This window comes from Brachyhypopomus gauderio, chromosome 3 (assembly GCF_052324685.1).
Source record: "Brachyhypopomus gauderio isolate BG-103 chromosome 3, BGAUD_0.2, whole genome shotgun sequence".
Classification (NCBI taxonomy): Eukaryota; Metazoa; Chordata; class Actinopteri; order Gymnotiformes; family Hypopomidae; genus Brachyhypopomus; species Brachyhypopomus gauderio.
The window spans coordinates 8,201,744-8,222,875 of NC_135213.1; the positions used below are offsets into that span (position 1 = coordinate 8,201,744).

General features: G+C 45.8%; 2 protein-coding genes across 4 annotated transcripts in view; both read right to left on the reverse strand.

The window, feature by feature from the left end:
- vwa2 (von Willebrand factor A domain containing 2) overlaps positions 1 to 7,433 on the reverse strand; it is a 14,405-nt gene extending 6,972 nt beyond the window's left edge. The window contains exons 1-5 of one of the 2 annotated variants that reach the window (XM_076998543.1): positions 7,210 to 7,433; positions 3,249 to 3,301; positions 1,167 to 1,241; positions 432 to 565; positions 230 to 339 (exon numbers count right to left, since the gene is read on the reverse strand). In XM_076998543.1, coding sequence (XP_076854658.1) covers positions 230 to 339; positions 432 to 565; positions 1,167 to 1,241; positions 3,249 to 3,301; positions 7,210 to 7,280 — 443 coding nt within the window. In that variant the 5' untranslated portion in view covers positions 7,281 to 7,433. The remainder of the gene's footprint in view (positions 1 to 229; positions 340 to 431; positions 566 to 1,166; positions 1,242 to 3,248; positions 3,302 to 7,209) is intronic. The other variant, XM_076998544.1, reaches the window with a different exon arrangement.
- A 574-nt stretch (positions 7,434 to 8,007) lies between these two features.
- tdrd1 (tudor domain containing 1) lies at positions 8,008 to 17,312 on the reverse strand. Of its 2 annotated transcripts, XM_076999285.1 has the most exons (27): positions 17,179 to 17,300; positions 16,496 to 16,545; positions 16,168 to 16,350; positions 16,025 to 16,086; positions 15,851 to 15,905; positions 15,629 to 15,746; positions 15,480 to 15,516; positions 15,281 to 15,367; positions 15,032 to 15,211; positions 14,523 to 14,666; positions 14,220 to 14,388; positions 13,871 to 13,957; positions 13,606 to 13,782; positions 13,343 to 13,450; positions 13,087 to 13,257; positions 12,557 to 12,802; positions 12,328 to 12,447; positions 12,126 to 12,233; positions 11,738 to 11,908; positions 10,955 to 11,296; positions 10,637 to 10,753; positions 10,301 to 10,417; positions 9,716 to 9,883; positions 9,315 to 9,632; positions 8,859 to 8,939; positions 8,576 to 8,616; positions 8,008 to 8,497 (listed from the first exon to the last, which is right to left on the reverse strand). In XM_076999285.1, exons 3-27 carry the CDS (start codon positions 16,328 to 16,330, stop codon positions 8,435 to 8,437), a joined length of 3,450 nt encoding a protein of 1,149 aa, XP_076855400.1. In that variant the 5' UTR covers positions 16,331 to 16,350; positions 16,496 to 16,545; positions 17,179 to 17,300; the 3' UTR covers positions 8,008 to 8,434. The 2 variants fall into 2 exon arrangements, with proteins under 2 accessions (XP_076855400.1, XP_076855401.1); XM_076999286.1 differs by lacking the exon at positions 16,496 to 16,545 and having other exon boundaries at positions 17,179 to 17,312.
- Positions 17,313 to 21,132: the final 3,820 nt, after the last annotated feature.

The following is a 21,132-nucleotide window of genomic DNA, read 5'->3' on the forward strand; positions in this document are numbered from 1 at the left end:
TCATGTTGTGGATGGGTGTAAATCTGTTACGGAGGGGTGTAAATCTAGCATGTGATTAGAGAGCACAACAGCAACTCCGATCCACACACACTTGCCGTGTGGAGGGTGTGAGCAGCAGAGGCCGTGTGTGGGCGGCCCACTCCAGGCTACGTGACACCTCTGGCCAAAACCAGCACCGGATGAGGTAGATGGAGAACGGAGAAACGTGGGCATGGACACACTCATCTACCTGTAATGGATCTTCTTGATACGTTTCCTCAGCTCCTCCTTGGTGCTGTAGGAGTCCAAAGAGATCTCCATCCTGGGAGAGGAGCTAAACAGGAGCACCCCAACCCGCACCTAAGGAGACACCAGGGGGCGTTGTGACGAAGGCTCGTGGACATGGGGGCACGAGGGAGCTCATGCCAGTGTTGGTGCTGCTGTTCGCTGACCGTGTCAGGGCCAATGTCCAGAGCTTCACACAGCTTCAGGACACAGCGGCGGGACCTCTCAAAACTGCCTTTCCCAACACTGTAGGAGCCATCCATCACGAACAGGACATCCATAGCTGCAGAGCACTGCATAACTGTCAGAACACACACACACACACACACACACACACACACACACACACACACACACACACACACACACACACACACAATAAACACATAATTTTAAAGAAATCTCAAGGTATTTCCCATTTGAAACACATATGAAGTGCTTACTGATAAGGAAGATAAACTCAGGAGGACAGGAAGCACTGAAGACAAACACACAAACAAACATCAAAACAAAACAAAGAGGACAAGCCAAACTCTCACCCTGCCACGCAAGAAGCTTAGCTATGGTATGTCCAGTCTTATTTCTCCACCAAACACACACACACACACACACACAACGTGTTTGTGCTAGTCAGAAGGCGAAATTATAACGTGTGTAGCTGTCATGTTACAACCTGCTGCCCGTCATAAAGAGGGTGATTAGACAACAGCAGCAGCGTCTGTGAACACACACGCATGCACGTGCAGGAGTGTGAGCACACGGACACGCACCAATCACACTCCCTCTCGTGCCTTATGGCATCATACAAGTTCAAATAAAACTTGAACTTGATCACACACAGGTGATTCAGGTTTTCCACTGGTAAGCCAGTGTAAGCCGAGTGATGAGTAGTGGGGGCTTACTCTCTCCAGCAGCAGAGATCTTCACGATGGTGTCATGGTCAGTCTGGATCTCCTGCACAGCAAAACCAGAACACGCTGAAGGAAGAGAACAGAACATTCTAAGGGAGGAGAACACCTAGTTGCTTTCTTGCTTCCTTTAATTGGATTTTATGAAAGATCAGATCAACAGGGACATCGGAGCCCAAAGCTGTTCTATAACGAGGCTTAGTGGACACAAAGAACAGGATATTACCCTGCCAGCAGCAATGTCAATGATGGGGAACATGTGTGAAATGACAGCCCCTCATTTGAGCGCTAGTTCAGAGGTAGACGTGCTGACCCTCGCCCCAGGACCCGTCTCCATGTCTCCCTCCCCTACTCTGACGCTCACTGCCTTCACAGGGATAATTAAGAGTGCTCTGCATTCCAGGAACGCCCACCAAACGGGTAGAAAGACACCCCCACACCACAGGGCCGGCTCCCGCCGCTTGAGTGAGCAGAGCTATGCTCTCCGCCGGTCAGACAATGGCCGATTGAGCGGAGAGAGCCATGCGAGTGGCTCAGAGCGGACACCGACTCCCCCGTGTCCAGCCCGTTTGGCCCTTAGCGGTGGAGGGCACTTTCCTGATAGCTTACGTCCGTTACCCACTTGGGCTCGGTTAGTCGGTGTGGAGGGGTGCACTTCACAGCTCTCCGTGGTGACGGACCTCATCAGCAAAGGGCAAAGGGCTCCACGCCCCACGGGGCCTAAACACACCCCTCCAGAACATTGTAATCCCACTTGGCGCACAAGCGTGAAGTGGCCTGGTGTGTGTTAATCCTACCCTTCTACCCCCTGCAAACACCATCACCTCTGACTCCCACCGAACAGCTTGTTGGGACAAAATCTGCCCATTTATCGAAAAACATCTATGATAAACGTGTTCCGTTGTGCTCGATTTGAGGACCTAAAGCGCACGTAGCCGTTCTAAGCCGTTCCTTTTAACGTTAAGGTAAATTTATGATAATTTTGCAGATGTTTCCCATTGACCCCACAGTGACTACGAGTGCATTCATTTATAGGTAGTGACATTCTTACCCTCTGAACCTGAAAAATAGCCTGTTGTTAAATACCACTTAAAGTGTACAGGCAGGGGTATAAGATTGTACCAACAGCACAAAAGAATTATAGTCATCCGTGAACTTAAGTCTCTTTTGGGGTTTATAGTATGTTGTACATCAGTATGCAGCCAGACCCCTACTGGGTGCTGCATGGTGGTGTGAATCATCAGAAGAACTATACAGCCACAGGTGAAACTGTCCTGATTAACCAGAGAAAACCTGTAAATTCTAAGCCGGGAGGCATTTTCACTGCCCCTGTGGAGTTACTGAAGAGGCACTGTCTCTGCCTCGCCCTTCCTCTGATTTATGGGTGCACACCAGTGCGTGTCCAATATATCTGCACGGAGGAAGATGGTGGGGGAGTAGAGTGTGATGTCTTCATCCAGCAGTCGTACGTTTGTGGCAGGGTGTGAGGCACATCCTGACTCAGCCCCATGAGTCTTTACATTACTTTCTTCAAGAGAAAGCACTTTGTTTCAATGGACTATAAAGGTAAAGAACACACAAAGCTATGATGTGTGGTTTGTTGAAGTGTAATGTTGTCTTTAAGCATGTAGAGTGCTGAGGATCATGACTAAAACATTCAGGAAAAGAATAAGAAGCAATTCCATTTTCCTCAGTTAAATAATGTATTACTGAAATCTAAGGTAAGGCCCCAAACCATGCAGAAACATATCTGGCAAGTCCATCTGTCAAATGGAAGACATTCTCACAAATAGAATCCCAGATTAGCCACTGTGGTATATTTACCACAGCAGTTCACACTGCACAGTCTTCATCATCAATATAAATGCCTTTACCTGACAAAGACTTTCAGTTCCACACCCTTAATCCACAGGAGACTAAACATGGGTTTTATTTTTGCACTGGTAACTATGTTAGGACTTTAACTCAGGATCTGACCTTCAAACCCAGACAGCATTTCAGATCCATTACAAAACCAATACCCCAACCTCCAATCTACCTAAAATGATTGCTTAGAAAATAGTCTGCCATTCTTACCTTGAGTGAGTAGAATTGCTAGGAAGAGTGGTAGCTGGTCGCCCGAGAACATCCTAAAATGAGAGGCAAACCAAAATGGGTTCTGTAAGGGACCACCCAGTCTTATAGGAGTGCAAACAGAGAGCAGGTTAAAAGCAGTGACTATGAAAAAGGCCCCGAGACCACTAACAAGGGTGAGCACAGCTGTGAATTTCTGGGACGGCCCAGAGAGGGAGGGAGGAAACCCCGCACATAACCCAACTGTCCCAACACCACACGGGCTGGCCTTACAGTACGACCCAGTGGTCTATCAGGGTCACAGGCCACACCAACAGTTTAACACAGCTGAACAGTTTGGATATTCAAAACAAACAAAGCCTAAATAATAAAACTTATCAGAGGGTGAGGTAAGTTGTCCCACAACAGTATATACATACAAAACAGTGTATACAAGGAAAAATGTAGGCAGGCAGTTTATAAAAGCCACCAAAACAGCAGCATGTAAATGCCAAAGATACCATCACACAAGTGCTTAACACAACAGAGAGCTCAGCCAATCAGCAGGCAAGCTCACATCAGTTAGTCAGTCCCACTGTCGTGAAGAGTGGACTAATCATTGACTCGAGTGTGCTTTGGGAGAAGCAGAGTAGAAGGCTTGACCTCAGTGATGACCCTCTTCAGACTCCCATCAGCCCACGCTCACATCAGTTAGTCAGTCCCACTGTCGTGAAGAGTGGACTAATCATTGACTCGAGTGTGCTTTGGGAGAAGCAGAGTAGGAGGCTTGACCTCAGTGATGACCCTCTTCAGACTCCCATCAGCCCACGCTCACAGACCCACCTCAGACTCCCATCAGCCCACGCTCACAGACCCACCTCAGACTCCCATCAGCCCACGCTCACAGACCCACCTCAGACTCCCATCAGCCCACGTTCACAGACTCTCCTCAGACTCCCATCAGCCCACGCTCACAGAACCACCTCAGACTCCCATCAGCCCACGTTCACAGACTCTCCTCAGACTCCCATCAGCCCACGCTCACAGACTCTCCTCAGACTCCCATCAGCCCACGCTCACAGACCCACCTCAGACTCCCATCAGCCCACGCTCACAGACCCACCTCAGACTCCCATCAGCCCACGTTCACAGACTCTCCTCAGACTCCCATCAGCCCACGCTCTCAGACCCACCTCAGACTCCCATCAGCCCACGCTCACAGACCCACCTCAGACTCCCATCAGCCCACGCTCACAGACTCTCCTCAGACTCCCATCAGCCCACGCTCACAGACTCTCCTCAGACTCCCATCAGCCCACGTTCACAGACTCTCCTCAGACTCCCATCAGCCCACGTTCACAGACTCTCCTCAGACTCCCATCAGCCCACGTTCACAGACTCTCCTCAGACTCCCATCAGCCCACGCTCACAAACTCTCCTCAGACTCCCATCAGCCCACGCTCACAGACTCTCCTCAGACTCCCATCAGCCCACGTTCACAGACTCTCCTCAGAATACCATCAGCCCACGCTCACAGACTCTCCTCAGACTCCCATCAGCCCACGCTCTCAGACCCACCTCAGACTCCCATCAGCCCACGTTCACAGACCCACCTCAGACTCCCATCAGCCCACGCTCACAGACTCTCCTCAGACTCCCATCAGCCCACGCTCACAGACTCTCCTCAGACTCCCATCAGCCCACGCTCACAGACTCTCCTCAGACTCCCATCAGCCCATGCTCACAGACTCTCCTCAGACTCCCATCAGCCCACGCTCACAGACTCTCCTCAGACTCCTGTCTCGTTCATATGGTTCCAGGTCAAAAGGGCATGCCTTTAAGTACCAAACACCAGCTCATGGCAGCGTGCCAGTTTAGGGAATACACATCAGCTGAGATTTTCATTTAAACACCTATTTATTCTATCCTCTAGCTCAAAGTGAAACTGAAGCCATCCAGAACCAACAAAGGATAGGGGCTGGCTCTGTGTCAGACCACTGCTGTAATCTTTTATTTATTCACTAAGTGGTAAAATTATGAAAAAACTAAGCTGAATTATGCAATGACCACTACCTCTTAGTTTAAGCCATTTACAAGAACAGCACAACCACATAACCACTGCATACATAATTCATTGGTGCTTCGCAGCCATGCTATCGGGGTGGGGACACACACATACACGGTTCACACCATGTTATCGTCTTACCTGCATTTAGTCTCTATGTTCACAAAAACATGCAGTGCAGCATTTCTGCGACTCTTTTCAAGGACAGCTCTGTGTCAAAGATAGCAATCATGAAACCATCTAGTCTGCTTTTGATGTAGCTCTTGGTACTTAGAGTAGGCGTTGATAAAGAGAACATACGCTGTGGGGGAGCGTGTGTTATGTCTAGGCTGTGTGGTCGGCTTGGTTAGGTTCCAGGTGTAAGCAGCAGTTGAAGAGCTGTATTGTTATCTGTTTGAGATCCAACAAGAGATGGTGGAGGGTAATCTGAAGCCCCTCATGGATTCTCGATGAATGCACTTCTTTTCCATCTGAAGACTCTACCACAATGTGGCGTGGATCCAGGTGGTGGTAATGGTTAGAACCAAACGCATAAGCCATTACTGCTGCAGAAAGACTGAAGGGAAACAGGAGATTTGTGTGTTCGGGATTTGAGAGAGTGGAACTGTAGCTGTGGAAAGGAATATGAAGGTTCACTGATAAGAGAAGCCTTGTTTTCTATCTATGAGCGGATGTTCGGAATCTGTAGTTTTTACAGAATGTGGTCTGTATTAGTGATAGACATCTCAGGTCTAGGCACAGGGCCACCTCTGTGCAACCTGCAGTGGATGGAGCCACTTTAAGATAAGCATCAGTCCACATTGTGGCTGGTGAAGTTCTCAACATTGTGTTACAGGAGCAGGAAGGGATAAAGAGAAAGACAGAGAGAGATGATGATGATGATGATGATGTGCAGCCTTTCATCTTTGCTCATTTCCCATGATTTGTTTACATTTCTGTTTAAAATATAGGAATTCTTCAAATTGTATGTATCTTCGTTTTAAAAGCCCTTTACATTACCTCATCAGTGTGTAGATAATACCTAATACTTTACACAAAACAGAAGTTTGACAATATGGCTTGTAAACAGAACTGCAGCTATATTTTAGATTGGAGCTTGAACAATGCATTTGTGTTAAAATGGTTTTGTTTGAGTACACTAGTAAGAAAAGAGCTACCAGAGGATAAACACCATTACTCACTGGTCCTTGAAGGATCTATTATGAATGTGTGACAAGTCAGAAGTTGCCTTTAGAGGACATAATTACAACAGAAAGTCCTTGGAACTACTTCAGACAGTTACAGGAATCACCACCCTGAAAGGGAACGGATTCTTATTCATTCACACACTCAAACTAACCAAGATTACAACAATATTTTAGAGAAAAAACAAAAATGCGATTAAAAAAAACAACACAAACAACCCCAAGGCCCTCGCTGTGAGTGTTGTATCTGCTGCTGTAGATACGTTGGTGAGAACAGTAAGGGCTTCAAACCTGAAGTTTTTGTCTGGTCATCTGGTTATTAAACAAGGCAAAATAGACCATTAAACACAGCGCACTGTGCAGTGTTGCATGGCCATCCCCTTCACGACCTTAAAATCAATTTGAACTTGATTTAACTGGCACCGAACAAAAAGCCAGTACAGAACTGTAGACAATAACGTTAACGCGAAGAACTTTTTCCTTTCGTAATCACCGATTTAATGAATAAAGTCGTGTGTAAATAAATGAAGGTGTGCGACCCAGCCCGCTCGGTTCGTGTCTTTTAGACCTACTCTCAGCACACAGCACATCTGTACCGGTCAGCGTACGTTCTTGTATTTTCAGTCACAGCTTTGCTGTAGTTTCCGAAGATAGTTTCCACAAAAACTTTGCAACCTCACACGAAACTGCGGCCAGAGGGTCCAAACTCAAAGGCTACACCGGCGAGACTTCTTACCTCAGAACACGTCCGGTCGTTTTTGCGGCAGTCGGGCAGCAGGTTGTGTAGACGAGGCTGCGCTCCCACATTCTCAGCACTAACGCCTACAGGTCATCCCTCTCTCCACCCAGTTAACTACACCCAGAACAGTACAACACACTCCAGGGCTCCGCACTACATAACAGAATACGCACTCACCGGCCACTTTATTAGGTACACCTTGCTAGTACCGGGTTGGACCTCCTTCAAGAACCCAGTCCGAGATGATTCAGCTTCATGACATGGCTGGGTGGTCAGTATGGGATGGACATGGTCAGCAACAATACTCAGGTAGGCTGTGGTGTTGACACAATGTTCTACTGGTACTAATGGTAGTGTGTCAGGAAAATACTCCCCACACCATTGCAGCACCAGGCTGAACCGTTGATACAAGGCAGGATGGATTCATGCTTTCGTGTTGTTGACACCAAATTCTGACCCTACCATCCAAATGTCACAGCAAAAATAGAGACTCCTCAAACCAGGCAACGTTTTTCTTCTACTGTCCTCAGTGTCCTGTTCTTAGCTGACAGGAGTGGCACCCGGTGTGGTCTTCTGCTGCTGTAGCCCATCCACTCACTGGATATTTTCTTTTTCAGACCATTCTCTGTAAACCCTAGAGATGGTTGTGCGTGAAATTCCCAGTAGATCAGCGGTTTCTGAAATACTCAGACCAGCCCGTCTGGCACCAACAACCATGCTAGTGGCCAGTAAGTGTCTATGTAAAAACTTAACTCAGTCTTTCGGATATTGCACAGCTCGATAAATACAAAAGGGTACTCATGGACAAAGAACTTTATTAAAACTGCAACTAAAACATCAAAAAGCCAGGCTTTATGAACACAATTTGTCTAATAAGAACGCTTGTTATGCCAAATAAACATAACCAAAACATGTGGTTTAGCAGCACCACATGACAACTGAACAGTAACTTGATATGAGCTGAGGGAGAACACCAAAATCAGCAAGTGGTTTGATGCTGCTCCGCTAAACAATGATTAGCTTTCAGTGACTCTTAGTAAAATAAATGTTCCAACATGCCGAATTGGGACCTGATCAATTCCTTAAGCATGTACATTTGTAATGTAAACAATGTCTCTGTATTCTGCAAAATACTGTAGAAAACGTACAGTATAAGAAACAAACCCAAATATTGTTTTAAACCAGAATTTTCACTGCTTAAATGCTTGAAAATCCAACTGCTTTACTCTTCGTTTCCTCCCATCTGTTTCAGGAGCAGGAGGATCAACTCTTCAACATGGTCAATCTGAGAGAAGGGCAAATGGGATCGTAAAACACCCCGAGAACAGTACAATGAGTGCTAACAAAAGACAACTTTCTTTACCTTTTGCTTAAGGTCAACACAGCAGCATGCAGAACTGGGAACTGGGGAAAGGAAACCACAAAAATAAGCATCAAAATTCAAGGGAAGCACCATACAAGCACCATACAACCATGGAATCCCTTCTACTAAAAAAGACGAAAAAAAATAAAACAGAAATATCCTGCTAATCGATCCACCTAAATTAACTGACAATGAACAGTTTGATTTCTGCATTATGTCAGGATGTCCATGTGCAGTGTAATCTCTAATATTTGACAGCCGATCTCGGGCTGCCGATACCCACCGTTGACGGGACTGCTGTCCTTCGAATCTCCGGTGGCCTGTAGTTGCTTATTTTCCATGCTAGTCTTTGTTGTCTTTTTTTCTGAAATCAAACGTTAATACACAGAGGAGTAATATGGAATACATGGCTGAATATCTTCTCAGCGTATGATGACAAGGCTGCCTGCTAAATAACAGCTCTGGGCTCCGTCAAATATTCCAGGTGGGAGCGCACCTGTGTCCTGCAGAAGCTGCATTTCTATAGCACAGAGTGCATGGAATGTTCTCCGGTCGTACCAGAGCCTGTTGCCTACAGTACTTCAGCTTGACTTACACAGCACCATAAATATTAAAGGCCTTCATTTTACTGTGGGATTTCTTAATGTCTGCTGCTATACGACTTATTTTGCCATTGGTTTAGTCAAAACTAAACTCTCTAATTTAAATATTACAAATGTAGTGGAAGGAAAGCACCTACCTGTGGGGCCGTGTTGGGCCTTTCCGGCGTCCGCGGATGAAGCGCAGCCTATGGCCTTGGCAGCACTGCCCGCCTGTGTCTGCCCCCGAGGCGGGGCCTGTGTGTCCTGGGCCAGCACGTCCACGCCGGCCTTGCTCGGAGGTTTCTGCATGGCGCCCAAGATGACGGAGTTGATGTTGGTGCCCGGGTGCTGGGTGAGCATCAGCAGATTGGTGACGCCGTCGAAGCTGTGGACGGACGCCTGCACCCTGCCGTCCAGCTGGATGTTGAAGAGCTCCAGGACCTCGGGAGGCCACGCGGCGGGGAAGCGCTCCGAGCCTGGCCCGTGCAAAAGGACACAACGTGACGCGCCGTACTCTCGCTGCGCAGAGAAAGGTTGGACGCACCCGTGGCTCTCTCACCTGAGAGGGCGCACCTGGCGATCTGGAACGGCTGCTGCAGGAGCTCGTCAGGGATGGGCAGGACGCTCGAGACGGGAACCCTCTCAACGTTCCCAAAATCTGCGTAGATCACGCTTGCGTGGGTGCTCGTTGTGTCCAGTACAACAGCTCTGTACCAGTTTTGGTCACCTGCGTGTGGAGGATTTAAAAGGCATGTTGACCCGTAATTCAACTAGAACGGCAGTGACTGCTTAGTAATCAAAATCAAGCCAATAGTCACTGCTGTACTGACAATTTGCATTGCAATTTGTATTGATTTGGATTTAGGACAGACATGGAATTACTGGCTTAGGCAAGAATTCTACCACTGCATTTGTGTAATGGTGTCTTTCCTCAGTTTCCTTTGAGTGCCACAGCACTGTTTCGATCATAGATTTTACCTAAACCTCCCAGCCTATTCTTAAAACTTCACTCACTCCTGGAAAAGACACGTTTCGAAGGGCGACATGAAACAGCTGCACTGCTGTAAGCATGGTTAGTTAGTGCATGGCTACTGCAGATGTGTGTCATGGTAAGGCTGGCGGTGGGCGTGTCTGTAGGAGTGACCTGAGAACTGGGCACAGCAGGCTGCTCCGGGCGGTGGGGAGGTCTGGTTGTCCTGAGGCTGTCTGCTACAGTACTGCGCCACGTCTGTCATTACAGCCTGCAATGACTCCACATTTGCTACAGGGGGCAGAAGTCAACACAGGTGACATGTAGTCACTTCTAGTTCCTCTGCAAACATATTTCAACTTTCATGTGGGGGGGAAAAAAAAATGTACCAAGAGTACAAGACAGTAACGTGGTCTGACAATCCAGCGAAAAGAAGACACCGACAGTGCTGGGGCCAGGACAAACTTACAATTCTTATTTAAGATTGAGTGAGAGTGAAAAGATTCTCACCTTTTCGTGGATTCATGACATAGAAAAGACTTGGGCTGACTACTGCTGCCACCTGTGGCTGGAAAGTCTCATTGCAAGGCAACGCCGGCGTCTTCCAGTCCAAAGTGAAGGAAGCGCCTAATTGAGACCAAACAACCAAAATTACTTAAAACCATTCCAATCGTGGCAATTACATAACAGTCTTACAGAATATATAGTGCTGTGATGGCTCATGGTCCTGTAATCCCACAACACTACACACATCACCCAGCTGCAATCTGTGAGCTACATCACGTGTAAAAAACCCCTCAGGTGCTTATGGGTGTGATGTGTATTCACTTGTGCAGGGCAATAAGGGGGCAGGCTTCGTCCCGGTGACATCAGCTGGTCGGTCCGCGAGCGGAGGGCTCTTGGGAAGCACGGGCGTCTGCACCGGAGCCACCTCTGCCGGGCAGCCGGGCCTGAGCGCTGGCCCGGCGATCCCCGTGTCCTGTCCTAGAGGCTGGGCGAGCTGCTCGGAGATGAGCACGGCGGCGACGCTGAGGTTACCGCACTCCAGCTCCACGCCGTAGCCCTTCTCCGTGATGGACAGCACTCTGCCACAGAGCTGCTTGCCCACGCACAGAGCCTGGAACCTCCGCACCGCCTCCTTACTCCACCGGCCCCCAACAGGCTCCACCCCTAGACAGACGAGTGGGCGGACGATGTTTAACGAAGCTGATCTCATCTGCCAATGGCAGCGCAGCTGTGGGTGGTGCTGGATTCAAATGGAGACTCCTAGGCCTTTGTGCACAAGGCTGAACAGTTCTGACCTAAAGAGTGTCCACTCTATACGTTTCTGAACAGTTCTGACCTAAAGAGTGCACACTCTGTATACGTTTCTGAACAGTTCTGACCTAAAGAGTGCACACTCTGTATACGTTTCTGAACAGTTCTGACCTAAACAGTGCACACTCTGTATACGTTTCTGAACAGTTCTGACCTAAAGAGTGCACTCTGTATACGTTTCTGAACAGTTCTGCCCTAAACAGTGTACACTATGTATACGTTTCTGAACAGTTCTGCCCTAAACAGTGTACACTATGTATATGTTTGAGTGACTCGACCATGATTCAAATGTACCTGCAAGCCAGCAACGAATGGCCTGGAAAGGGAGTTTGAGCATGCTGGGGTGTATGGCTCGGAGGGCGGTGACCTCGACCTCACAGGAGTTCCCATAATCTACAAAACACACTCTAGCCTTTCCGGTCCCCTCCACACTCTGTACCATGGCCCTGTACCAGTTCCCATCACCTGCGTACGCGCGTACACACACACACACACACACACACACACACACACACACACACAGGAGGAAATGTGGCACATTTGAATTAAAGCTTGTAAAAGCAAAACACATTCCTTGCTTGTCCCCAAAACACAGGGGAACCGTACAACACTACATAACAAGTCAAAAGGTCACGTATAAAACGTGAAGAGACGTAGAACCGTAGAAGAATGTGGAACTGACCACTGTAAAGAGCACAGCAGGGTTCTCCGACAGCAGGGCTGAATGGACCCCCCGCACCCTCACAGTGTTTAATCAGAGCAGAGGACAGCTCCGCCAGGGTCTGCATGTCTGTCACAGGATCAAGAAGAACAGCCCATATGAACACTGCGCTCCCAGAGCAGACGGAGTCACAGTCTACCCTCACCATACAGGACAGCCATACCTTCTGCATTGTAATTATAGCAATAGAATTCCCCAGGGTTTTCCAGCACGCTGATCACTAGCACCACCTTCTGGCCATCGATGGGAAGTTCCGCACAAGACCACACCAACTTGTCCACAGCTTGACCAATCGACAAGAAAAACAGCCAAGAAATGTGTGGGAAAAGCGCACAAATATATCAACAGTGCAGTAATATATGCCAACGGTAACATCCATTCCTCTGACGTACCAGCGTTTTCAGAGCCAACCCCCTCTCCCACTTCTTCTGCCTCCACGTTGCCCTCGGCAGCGTAGCCCGTAGTAACCAGGAGCTCAGCTATGTTGGTCTGAGGATCACTGGACTCATCAACCATGGAGACCAAAGCCATTCCGTCTCTCTGTCCAAGAATTTCCACCTTGATGAAGCGGTTACAGACCAGCCGCTTCAGCATCATCACGGCGTCCTCTGACCACGTCTCCGAGGTAGGCTTGACTCCTAGAAGAGGACGGGAAAGATACACAAGAGCCACTTCCTTGAGGCTGTAAATAAAATATTACCTTATTTTAAAATCTATTTCTCAGTGTCAATAAAACATGTTTCCAAAACACTACTAGGTCTGAATAGGTGAGAGAACAGATTACAGCTCTGTAGAAAGCTGTTGATGAGGGCACATAGAACTTTTCAAAATGCTACTCGAACTGATGTAAATCAACTTGACAAGCTGGTTGAAAGCCAAGTACCTCTAGAAGAACCAGCAGGTGGAAAAAAAATAGCTCTACCTGCCAGGTGACAGGGGATTGCCTGGGTCGCCAAAGATAACAGGTCCACACTGATTGGTCTCAGGTGATTCAGGGTCACCTCTTCAGAGTTCCCAAAGTCAACATAACCCACGCACACCCGATCCTCAGAGGAATACGCCAGCACTTTGGCCCTATACCACTGGTGGTCCTCTGTAATGAAAGAAGCAGAGCGAGAACACATGATTAATCAAGAACGTTCAGACACTTAGAACGCAATGCTTAGGTGCAGTCTCACCGGAGAACAGAGAACAGCAGACTGTCCCAGGAGCAGGCCTGAAGTCCTCGCTAGCCTGCGTCTCACTGCAGTGCTCTCTCAGACTCATCTGTAATTGCTGGATGACACCTGCAGCGAAGAAAAAACGACAACAAGCACCCCTCTCAGTGAGAAAATAGTGGAGCCATCTATGAATGATAACACTCCATTTTTGGAGTCTTTTGAACTTTGAAAACTGGGAGGGTGCTGCATTTTGCAGGTAAACAGAAACGTTTCTGACTCACTGGCATTTTCAAGCTTTTGACAGATGATCTCTGAAGGAGACTGGAGGTGCGTGACTATGGCTGTGAAAGTGTCCCCCACCCCCTGGGTCAACGGCTCTGGAGGCTGAGCCTCGGTGTTCTCATTCTTCCCAGAAGACAGCCGTTTAAAGTTCTCAAAAGATGCGGTCATCAGAGAAGCTTTATAAAAATTAAAAAAAGACAAAATGACAAAAGAATCACTTAACCAACCACTAAAAACACACAGATTCTTCTCCAGATAACTCACCGATATCCTGCTCAGTGCGTGGCTTGGTAGAGGGGCCCTCTTTGATAGCATAATCCTGCTCAATTAGGAAAGTGCTCAAGTTCTTGCCTGTTGGAACATTACATTTACATTTTACGGCATTTGGCAGACACCCTTATCCAGAGCGACTTACATTTTATCTCATTTTTTATACAAGTGAGCGATCGAGGGTTAAGGGCCTTGCTCAGGTCTGGGAATCGAACCCACGACCCTCCGGTCACAAGACCAGTTCCCTAACTGCCAGGCCATGACTGCCCGCATTCACATTTCTAAATTTTCTGGTGGTGTACTCTGCGCCACATTTTGACATGACTGCTTCAAGTCGCCTTACCAACTGCAGACAGACGGACATCTACTGTAAGCAGTGTGCTGCTGTTTCTGCTGTCCACCACAGTGAAGGTCAGGGTCTTTCCAGCAACCAGCTGCCTCACTGCAATAGAGCATTCGCCTGACCAAACGCCCGTCACTGCGGTTACCCCAGCGATGCAACACTGTAAAGCCTGTCCAAATTAAGTGAACACATCGAATCCGGTAAACAACACAGTGTTTGGAACAGTCTGATAACACACAGACACCTGCAGTTGTATATCAATCAGCAAAACACTACGCATCCAAGCAGAGGCAAAACACTTACACAGGGGGGTGCAATATCGAGGTTTGCCGGCAGGGGACGCAGTCGGTCAAATGTGACGTCTTCCTCATTTCCAAAGTCTATGTAGAGTGCTTTTGCAGTTTGGTGATCCAAATCAACAGATATAATTTCACCTCGATACCAATTCTGAAGGGAAAGCCATTATTAAAATCCAGGTTTTGTAGCCAGTATTTCACAGTAGTATTATAGTCCTGCTATTAGGTAAAACCAGCCAGACTGCCAATGGAGCTGTACAATTCAGGAACAATCATACAGATCAGATCGTAAATAGAACAACACAAACAGAACAGCTGATTTCACATTAGTGAAGTTTCCATGAGTGAGATGGGGGGGGGGGGGTAGCTGTGCAGTGCTATGGGTCTATAGAATTAGACTGATCTGTTCCAACACTGTCTTGGTACATAATAACTGAACACAGACATTCTTGAGTCCTTTGCTGCTACTAGATCGTCCTCCATATTGACTATATTGGGCTTGATGCAAGGACAAACCTGATCGAGAGAGAATTTGACAGTGCAGATTTCTCCAACTTCTGGCTTGTATGTAGCTGCATGCGAGATTCCATAGGTCCTCTGCAGCTCCGTGGTGATGTTCTTCAGAGTGTTTGTCATCTCCACCGACTGGATGTGGATGAAGAACTTGCCAGGATTCCTCATCTCCACCACAGTCCCCTTAAAGCAGAATTTATTCATTAGTGATTAAATAAGCCCTTAGAAGCAGAAGATCCAATTTAGACTCACCTGAAGTTCATCACCACTGGAGACGCTGTTACTGCGCAAGTCACGCAAGAAAACTCTCTTTGGCGGAGCCACGTCATTGCTGTTCACCTGCCAGAAGTCCTTCATGAGTGCTCCATGCAATTAGACACACAGTCTAGCTAGACGTATTTATACATGTGATCATAACACCACAGTGGAAAAACATGGATTAAAATGATACCTTGGACTCCAACACACCTGGTCCATTCGGTTTATCACTAATTGAACATAAAAAATTATTCAACATTTGGTTATTCGCAGGTTGAATATAAAACGTTCAATTTTTTCCACATCTAGCGTTTCCTTATGACGTTGCATGTTAACTATTACCCTGTGCCGTTTTCCGGAATACATGGTTTGCATATGTGGCGATGGGCCTTCCAGTCCTCTGTCTGACAAGCTACAGAACAGTAGCATGTCTTTTTGCAGCGTGTGCACCTGAGGCTCCCTAATACGCCAAAAGCAACAGCAAAAAACTGAAGACGTGCACAGTTGGCAAAAGGTAATTAACTATTCAAATAGTAATTGAATATTCAAATCTACACTGCCTACCTTGCTGACTGCAATAATTGCACAGCCTTGGCGTCACAGGCACAGGTCCAGCTCTCTAGTAAAGAAAATGATTCTAGTTTTTAAACATAACCGAGATTCCATTTTTACAACACACATCACTGAATTAATGTTGGTATTATTTAACCTAGAAAAACGAAGGAGTCCGATGCTTACCGCCCTGTTGTCCCTCAAGGGCGTCGACTCCGTCTCCTTTCTGGTAGCTTCACTTTTAAAGGCTAGATTGAAATGAAATCAGCATTACAAAACACTCAAGGTGGACCATATTCATATCATATTAATTGTTACATGCTGCATACCGTCCAAGCTGCCATTTGCCAAATTCTGCTCTTTGGGTAAACAGGTACCAATGTCATTAAATAGAGGGGCAATGTGCCTTGGCGACACTGAACCAGGGCTGGTTGCAGGTCTCCTCAGTGGAAGGTTTGGCCTAACTAATGATGGTGTAAACCCTCGGTTCATAATGCGTGTGCCTCGCAGTCCTGTGAAACAAACATACAAATTACTTATACAGTAGGAAGTAATGTCTATAAAATGGGGTGCGAACATCTTTCATGTTAAAATGTAACATTTGTAAGTGACTCCAGGCACATGCCAGAAAACATCAGAACGAATGTTTTAACGTACTTTAAAAAGGAGCTCGAAATGAAGGTCGAAGTGAACTTCACTGGCATAAACTGCCAAATATATAAGAATACAACATATCAAATGACAAATATACACACGTCGCAAATGTTTTAATATCTCCTTTTCAGATTTTGGATAAATTATTTAGCTAACTTTAGTCAGCCTAGACTGTTCTCTGTGTGCAGTTAGCGTTACTGAGCCAACACCCTGGTGCTAACCGGTCTAGCCATGCTAGTCTAGTCACGCTAGTTTAGCCATGCTAGCTAACTAGCTACATCGTGCGCGCGCCTCAACGTTACTGACGGATTCGATTTTCCCAACATGGCTTGCTAGCTGAAAAATACACACGACAAACGTCCTTCTAAATATCCGAAATATTACCCCATGAAATGTGAAAACATTTCTAATTATAATTTAAATATATTTTACATTAACGATGGTACTGACATTTAGCTACTGCAAGTCGGATTCTAATATTTTCTTAACTTCTTAACCACTTGGCTAGTTAACGAACAAGCTAGCTGGCAAAGTAACATGATTAGCAAGAAAAGTTCGCGCTTTTTCAATCTTGTCAGTTAATATTTGTTTGCGGAGTACAATGTTAAACATTTATGCACATATATGTTTGGACATATACTTAGAAGCAACCAAAAGCCTAATACAACCAATTCGGGTAATTTTACCTTTTGGATAGATTAACGAAACTTTTAACGACCTCTTTCCAGGTTCGTATGCGTAATTAAGGGCGAGGATGACGTGTTCTCCCGCCCTACTGCAGGCGCTATTACTGGAGCTCTATGTCGCATATGTGTGCGTCTATTTACTGGAGGGGCGGAGTCAGTTCAGTGGGCTCAAATTTAAATCCACATAATATGCGAAATGTCATTGTTCTCATTGGCTATGTTCAATAACATAATTTGTGTCTTACATATGCATATGATGTACTTACATTTAGTTTACGTAGAGTTTTAGAGGCGTTGTAAGTTAGGGAATTTGTGAAGGTTTAGATCAACCAATGGTCTCAACCATAGGTCAGTGGTGCGTCTCATGAACCTTTACTGTAATTGGCAAACATTTATAGACGCTAAACACGGCAGTATCACAAAGTCTCATAATGGAAAGAGGCCATGTACAGGGTGAACAGCCAATAAGAGGAGTAAAACTGTGTGGTGTAAGGCTGAGGGGACCAATCAGTGAAATAAGGGCAACATGTAGGCCTGTGTAAATTCAGAAATGTGTGCTCTGCTGTAATGCTACACACTGACATAAATTCAGATTTAATTCAATTTTTTGTATTGCATTTTTGCATTCTTATACCATATAGGTCATCAAAATGAGCTCATAGGGGGGCAGAGGTTCAATTTTCACACCTAAAAAATGAGGCTGCATATGCTCAGGTTGTTTTCAATGTGTAGAGTAAGTTTCTAGTTTTGCAGTTTTTCCAGTCAGCTGTCTGTCTTTTCTGAATTTCAATCAATTTGTTTTTGTCAACAAATTGCAGTGCAAACAAAACAGTCAAACATTATTGCTGTAGAAATTTGATTCCAATCCAATTTCTTTCTATTAGTCTCCCACATTCAAGGAGACTTTATTGTCATGCACATCACATGTGGTACATGAGGTGGAACGAAATTTAGAACCCATGGTCCCAGTTTTTACCCCAATAGCAGCAAAATAATAAAAATAGAATAGACTAAAAAATAAAATAGAATACGTTGAATAAAAATAACTATGTAATAAATAAATAAATCTAAGTAGTGTTCAAGTGTAAAAAAAGTGACTGTGGGTAAAGTGTCCAACTGAGTGCTGGTTCTCATTTAGAGTTTGTGAGTCTAACAGCTTCCGGGATGAAGCTGTTCCTCAGACGGGAAGTTCTGCACCTAATGCTCCGCAGCCTCCTGCCTGAGGGGAGCGGGACAAAAAGTGAGTGTGCTGGGTGGATGGGGTCCTTCATGATGCAGGCAGCCCTCCTCCTGCATCTGGAGGTGTAGATGTCTGTGGTGGTGGGGAGGCTGACTCCAACAGTCCTCTGTGCAGCCTTCACCACCCCCTGCAGAGCTTTCCTCTCTGCAGCCGAGCAGCTTCCATGCCACAAGTTGATGCTGGAGCACAGTACGCTCTCCACAACACATCTGAAGGAGAGGAGAACTGAGCTCCCGAGTCCAGCTCGTCTCAGCAGCCTGAGGAAGTAAAGCCGCTGATGAGCTTTCCTGACCAGACTGGAGGTGTTGTTGCTCCAGCTGAGGTTGTTGCCCAGGTGCACACCCAAATACCTGTAGCTGGAAACCACTTCCACAGCAGATCCTCCGACAGACCCTCCACCCCCATCCATCCCATACATCCACTATAACAGTATTGGTATAGGTATCTGAAAATTGTCTGGACCACAGGTCAGAGTTCTCTGCCAAATCTGGCCCGCAGAGAAATATACTTGAATAATAACCCTGCTCTAGCCCGTTGCCGGTTATTTGTGGTTTGTTTGGTTTTGTGGATTATCTCTTTCATCTGGTATTTTCTGTCTCCGTTGTGTTTCTCTCAGTTCTTGTTTCCCTGCCTTGTTCGGTTCATTCTGTGTTCATCATGTCGTTGTATTTGTCTTCTCTGGATGGCTCTCCTGTTACGACTCCTGCCTGTCCTGTTGACCACGATTATGGAATTCCCTTATTAAATCTCGCTGTTCTCAGCATTTGTGTCCACCTCATCGCTCCGCAGCACGTGCTGCGTTACAGTTCTTTGATATGATGGAGAACCCAAGAACCCTTTTCTTTTTTGGAAAATTATGAACTATGAATTAAATGACTGCTATAAGTTCCCTGAACACAAAAATATCCACTTTTTCAGTTTTAACCCTTCATTCCCCAATTTAGAATTTGGGCCAAATTTGACCCATTGGGATTTAGGCCTATCAATTCAATGAATTGCAATAACAAACACTGTCAATACAAACTATTTTAAATTTAGGAAAATAATCAGTCTACCTCACAAATACATTTAATAATGTTTTTTTGCATTATTTGTTGCACATTAGAAATGAATTTCAAATAAACAAATACACTTTGGCCAATGGAAACGGGAACACAAGGCGCTGGAAAAAACGATTTGGGTATTTGCTTATCCAAAAATATGCTCTGCTGGCAGAGGAACTCATACTATACATTGTGGTAGTCTTTGAAACAATTTCTCTTTTTGTTGATGCAGAAAGGAACTGCACATATTGCACAGTTCAGTTTTGAGGTCCTTGCACACAGCACATCGACGGCGATTTTCCTCCTTGACAGGCCAATGGGCGATTTGGTCAAAACGAACATCTGCACTCTGATAAACTCAAACAAATCTTGGTGGTGGCGGGGAACATGGGCCAGGAGTTGATGGCCTACCCTGTCTTCTTGCTGTTCCAACTTCAACCAAGCCCTGAGCTACCAAACCCTGAAACTTGTGAAGTTTGTGTATGGTTTGATCCACTGATTCCCTGTGCCTTCAGAGGTGTCAATTCCAGGTTCAGAAAGTAAAAGTCCTCACCAGGATTTTCTCAAGCTTGCTAGATTTTCTAATTAGTGCAATCCAGGTAAAATTTGTGGAATCAACACAATCCAGGAAGCCTGAGCAAAATCCTGGTGAGGACGTTTACTTTCTGAACCTGGAATTGACACCTCTGTGTGCCTTACAGTCATGCTGATAAAGAAGCCATGCATTGATTACCGCAACAGACAAGAAATGCCAGAAGAGCATCATGTACCATCAACGGGTCCTGATGGGAAATTTACAGCGTGCAAGTTGTGCATCCAGCACTGGACGAGTTGGACAAGTCACTGTCTTGGGAAGAAGATTCACCACCATCTCTTTCATGCGGTTGAAACAACTCATCAGAATGGCTATCACTGTCAAACTCAGGGCTAAAGTCACTAATCAGCTTCAAGTTGCTCTAATACTTGTAAGTTTTGTAAGTTGCTCTAATGTCACTGTAAGTTTTACAGTGAACTTTTGCTTTCTGTCTTGAAAAGGGAGTGGCCATACTCCCTAAAAATAAAGAGGTATTTACTTTTTTTGTCTCTGCCCCGTACTACCATGGTAACTTACTAAAACATATAAAAAATACATTTATTTCAAGGCTTTAGCCAAATACAAGACTGTCACAATGTTGTATCTACAAAGGACCAATACACCCAGAGGGTCATTTTTGACCCATCGTTTTTTGAACTAGCTAATATTCACCAATTTATCCTAAAACAATATAAAACGTACTTCTAAGCATTCTACAAGCTATTACTAAACAGATTAACAAAAAAATATATATTTTTTTACCAACCTCTGATTTGCTGAGAAGCCAAATTAGTTACCTAGGTTTGCAGCTCAACAAAACAGCATGTGGCTAACCATCTTGTCACTGACACTGTAACTAACTGCAGTTCAATATTCAGTCCATAGGTGTCAGAAGTGGCACTCTAGGCTTTTGAGGTTATATATTTTTTTTTTTCAATGTTTGCTCATTTTGGATGGCAACAAATTTGACCCCGTGGGTTCAAATGTTGTCTTTGTTGCTTATTAAGGACATGTTAATGCATTTATATGCAGAAAATAGATGTATGTTGGTACAATAAACATACAGATATGAATTCATTTGAAATGTGTTCTTACTG

Coding starts and splice junctions, on each gene's coding strand:
- tdrd1 (XM_076999286.1), bottom strand. CDS start 16,330: ATGAACCGAGGGTTTACACCATCATTAGTTAGGCCAAACCTTCCACTG. Junction 15,212..15,280: donor CCAGTGGTGATGAACTTCAG/GTGAGTCTAAAT, acceptor TTCTGCTTTAAG/GGGACTGTGGTGGAGATGAG. Junction 12,448..12,556: donor GGTTGGCTCTGAAAACGCTG/GTACGTCAGAGG, acceptor CGATTGGTCAAG/CTGTGGACAAGTTGGTGTGG.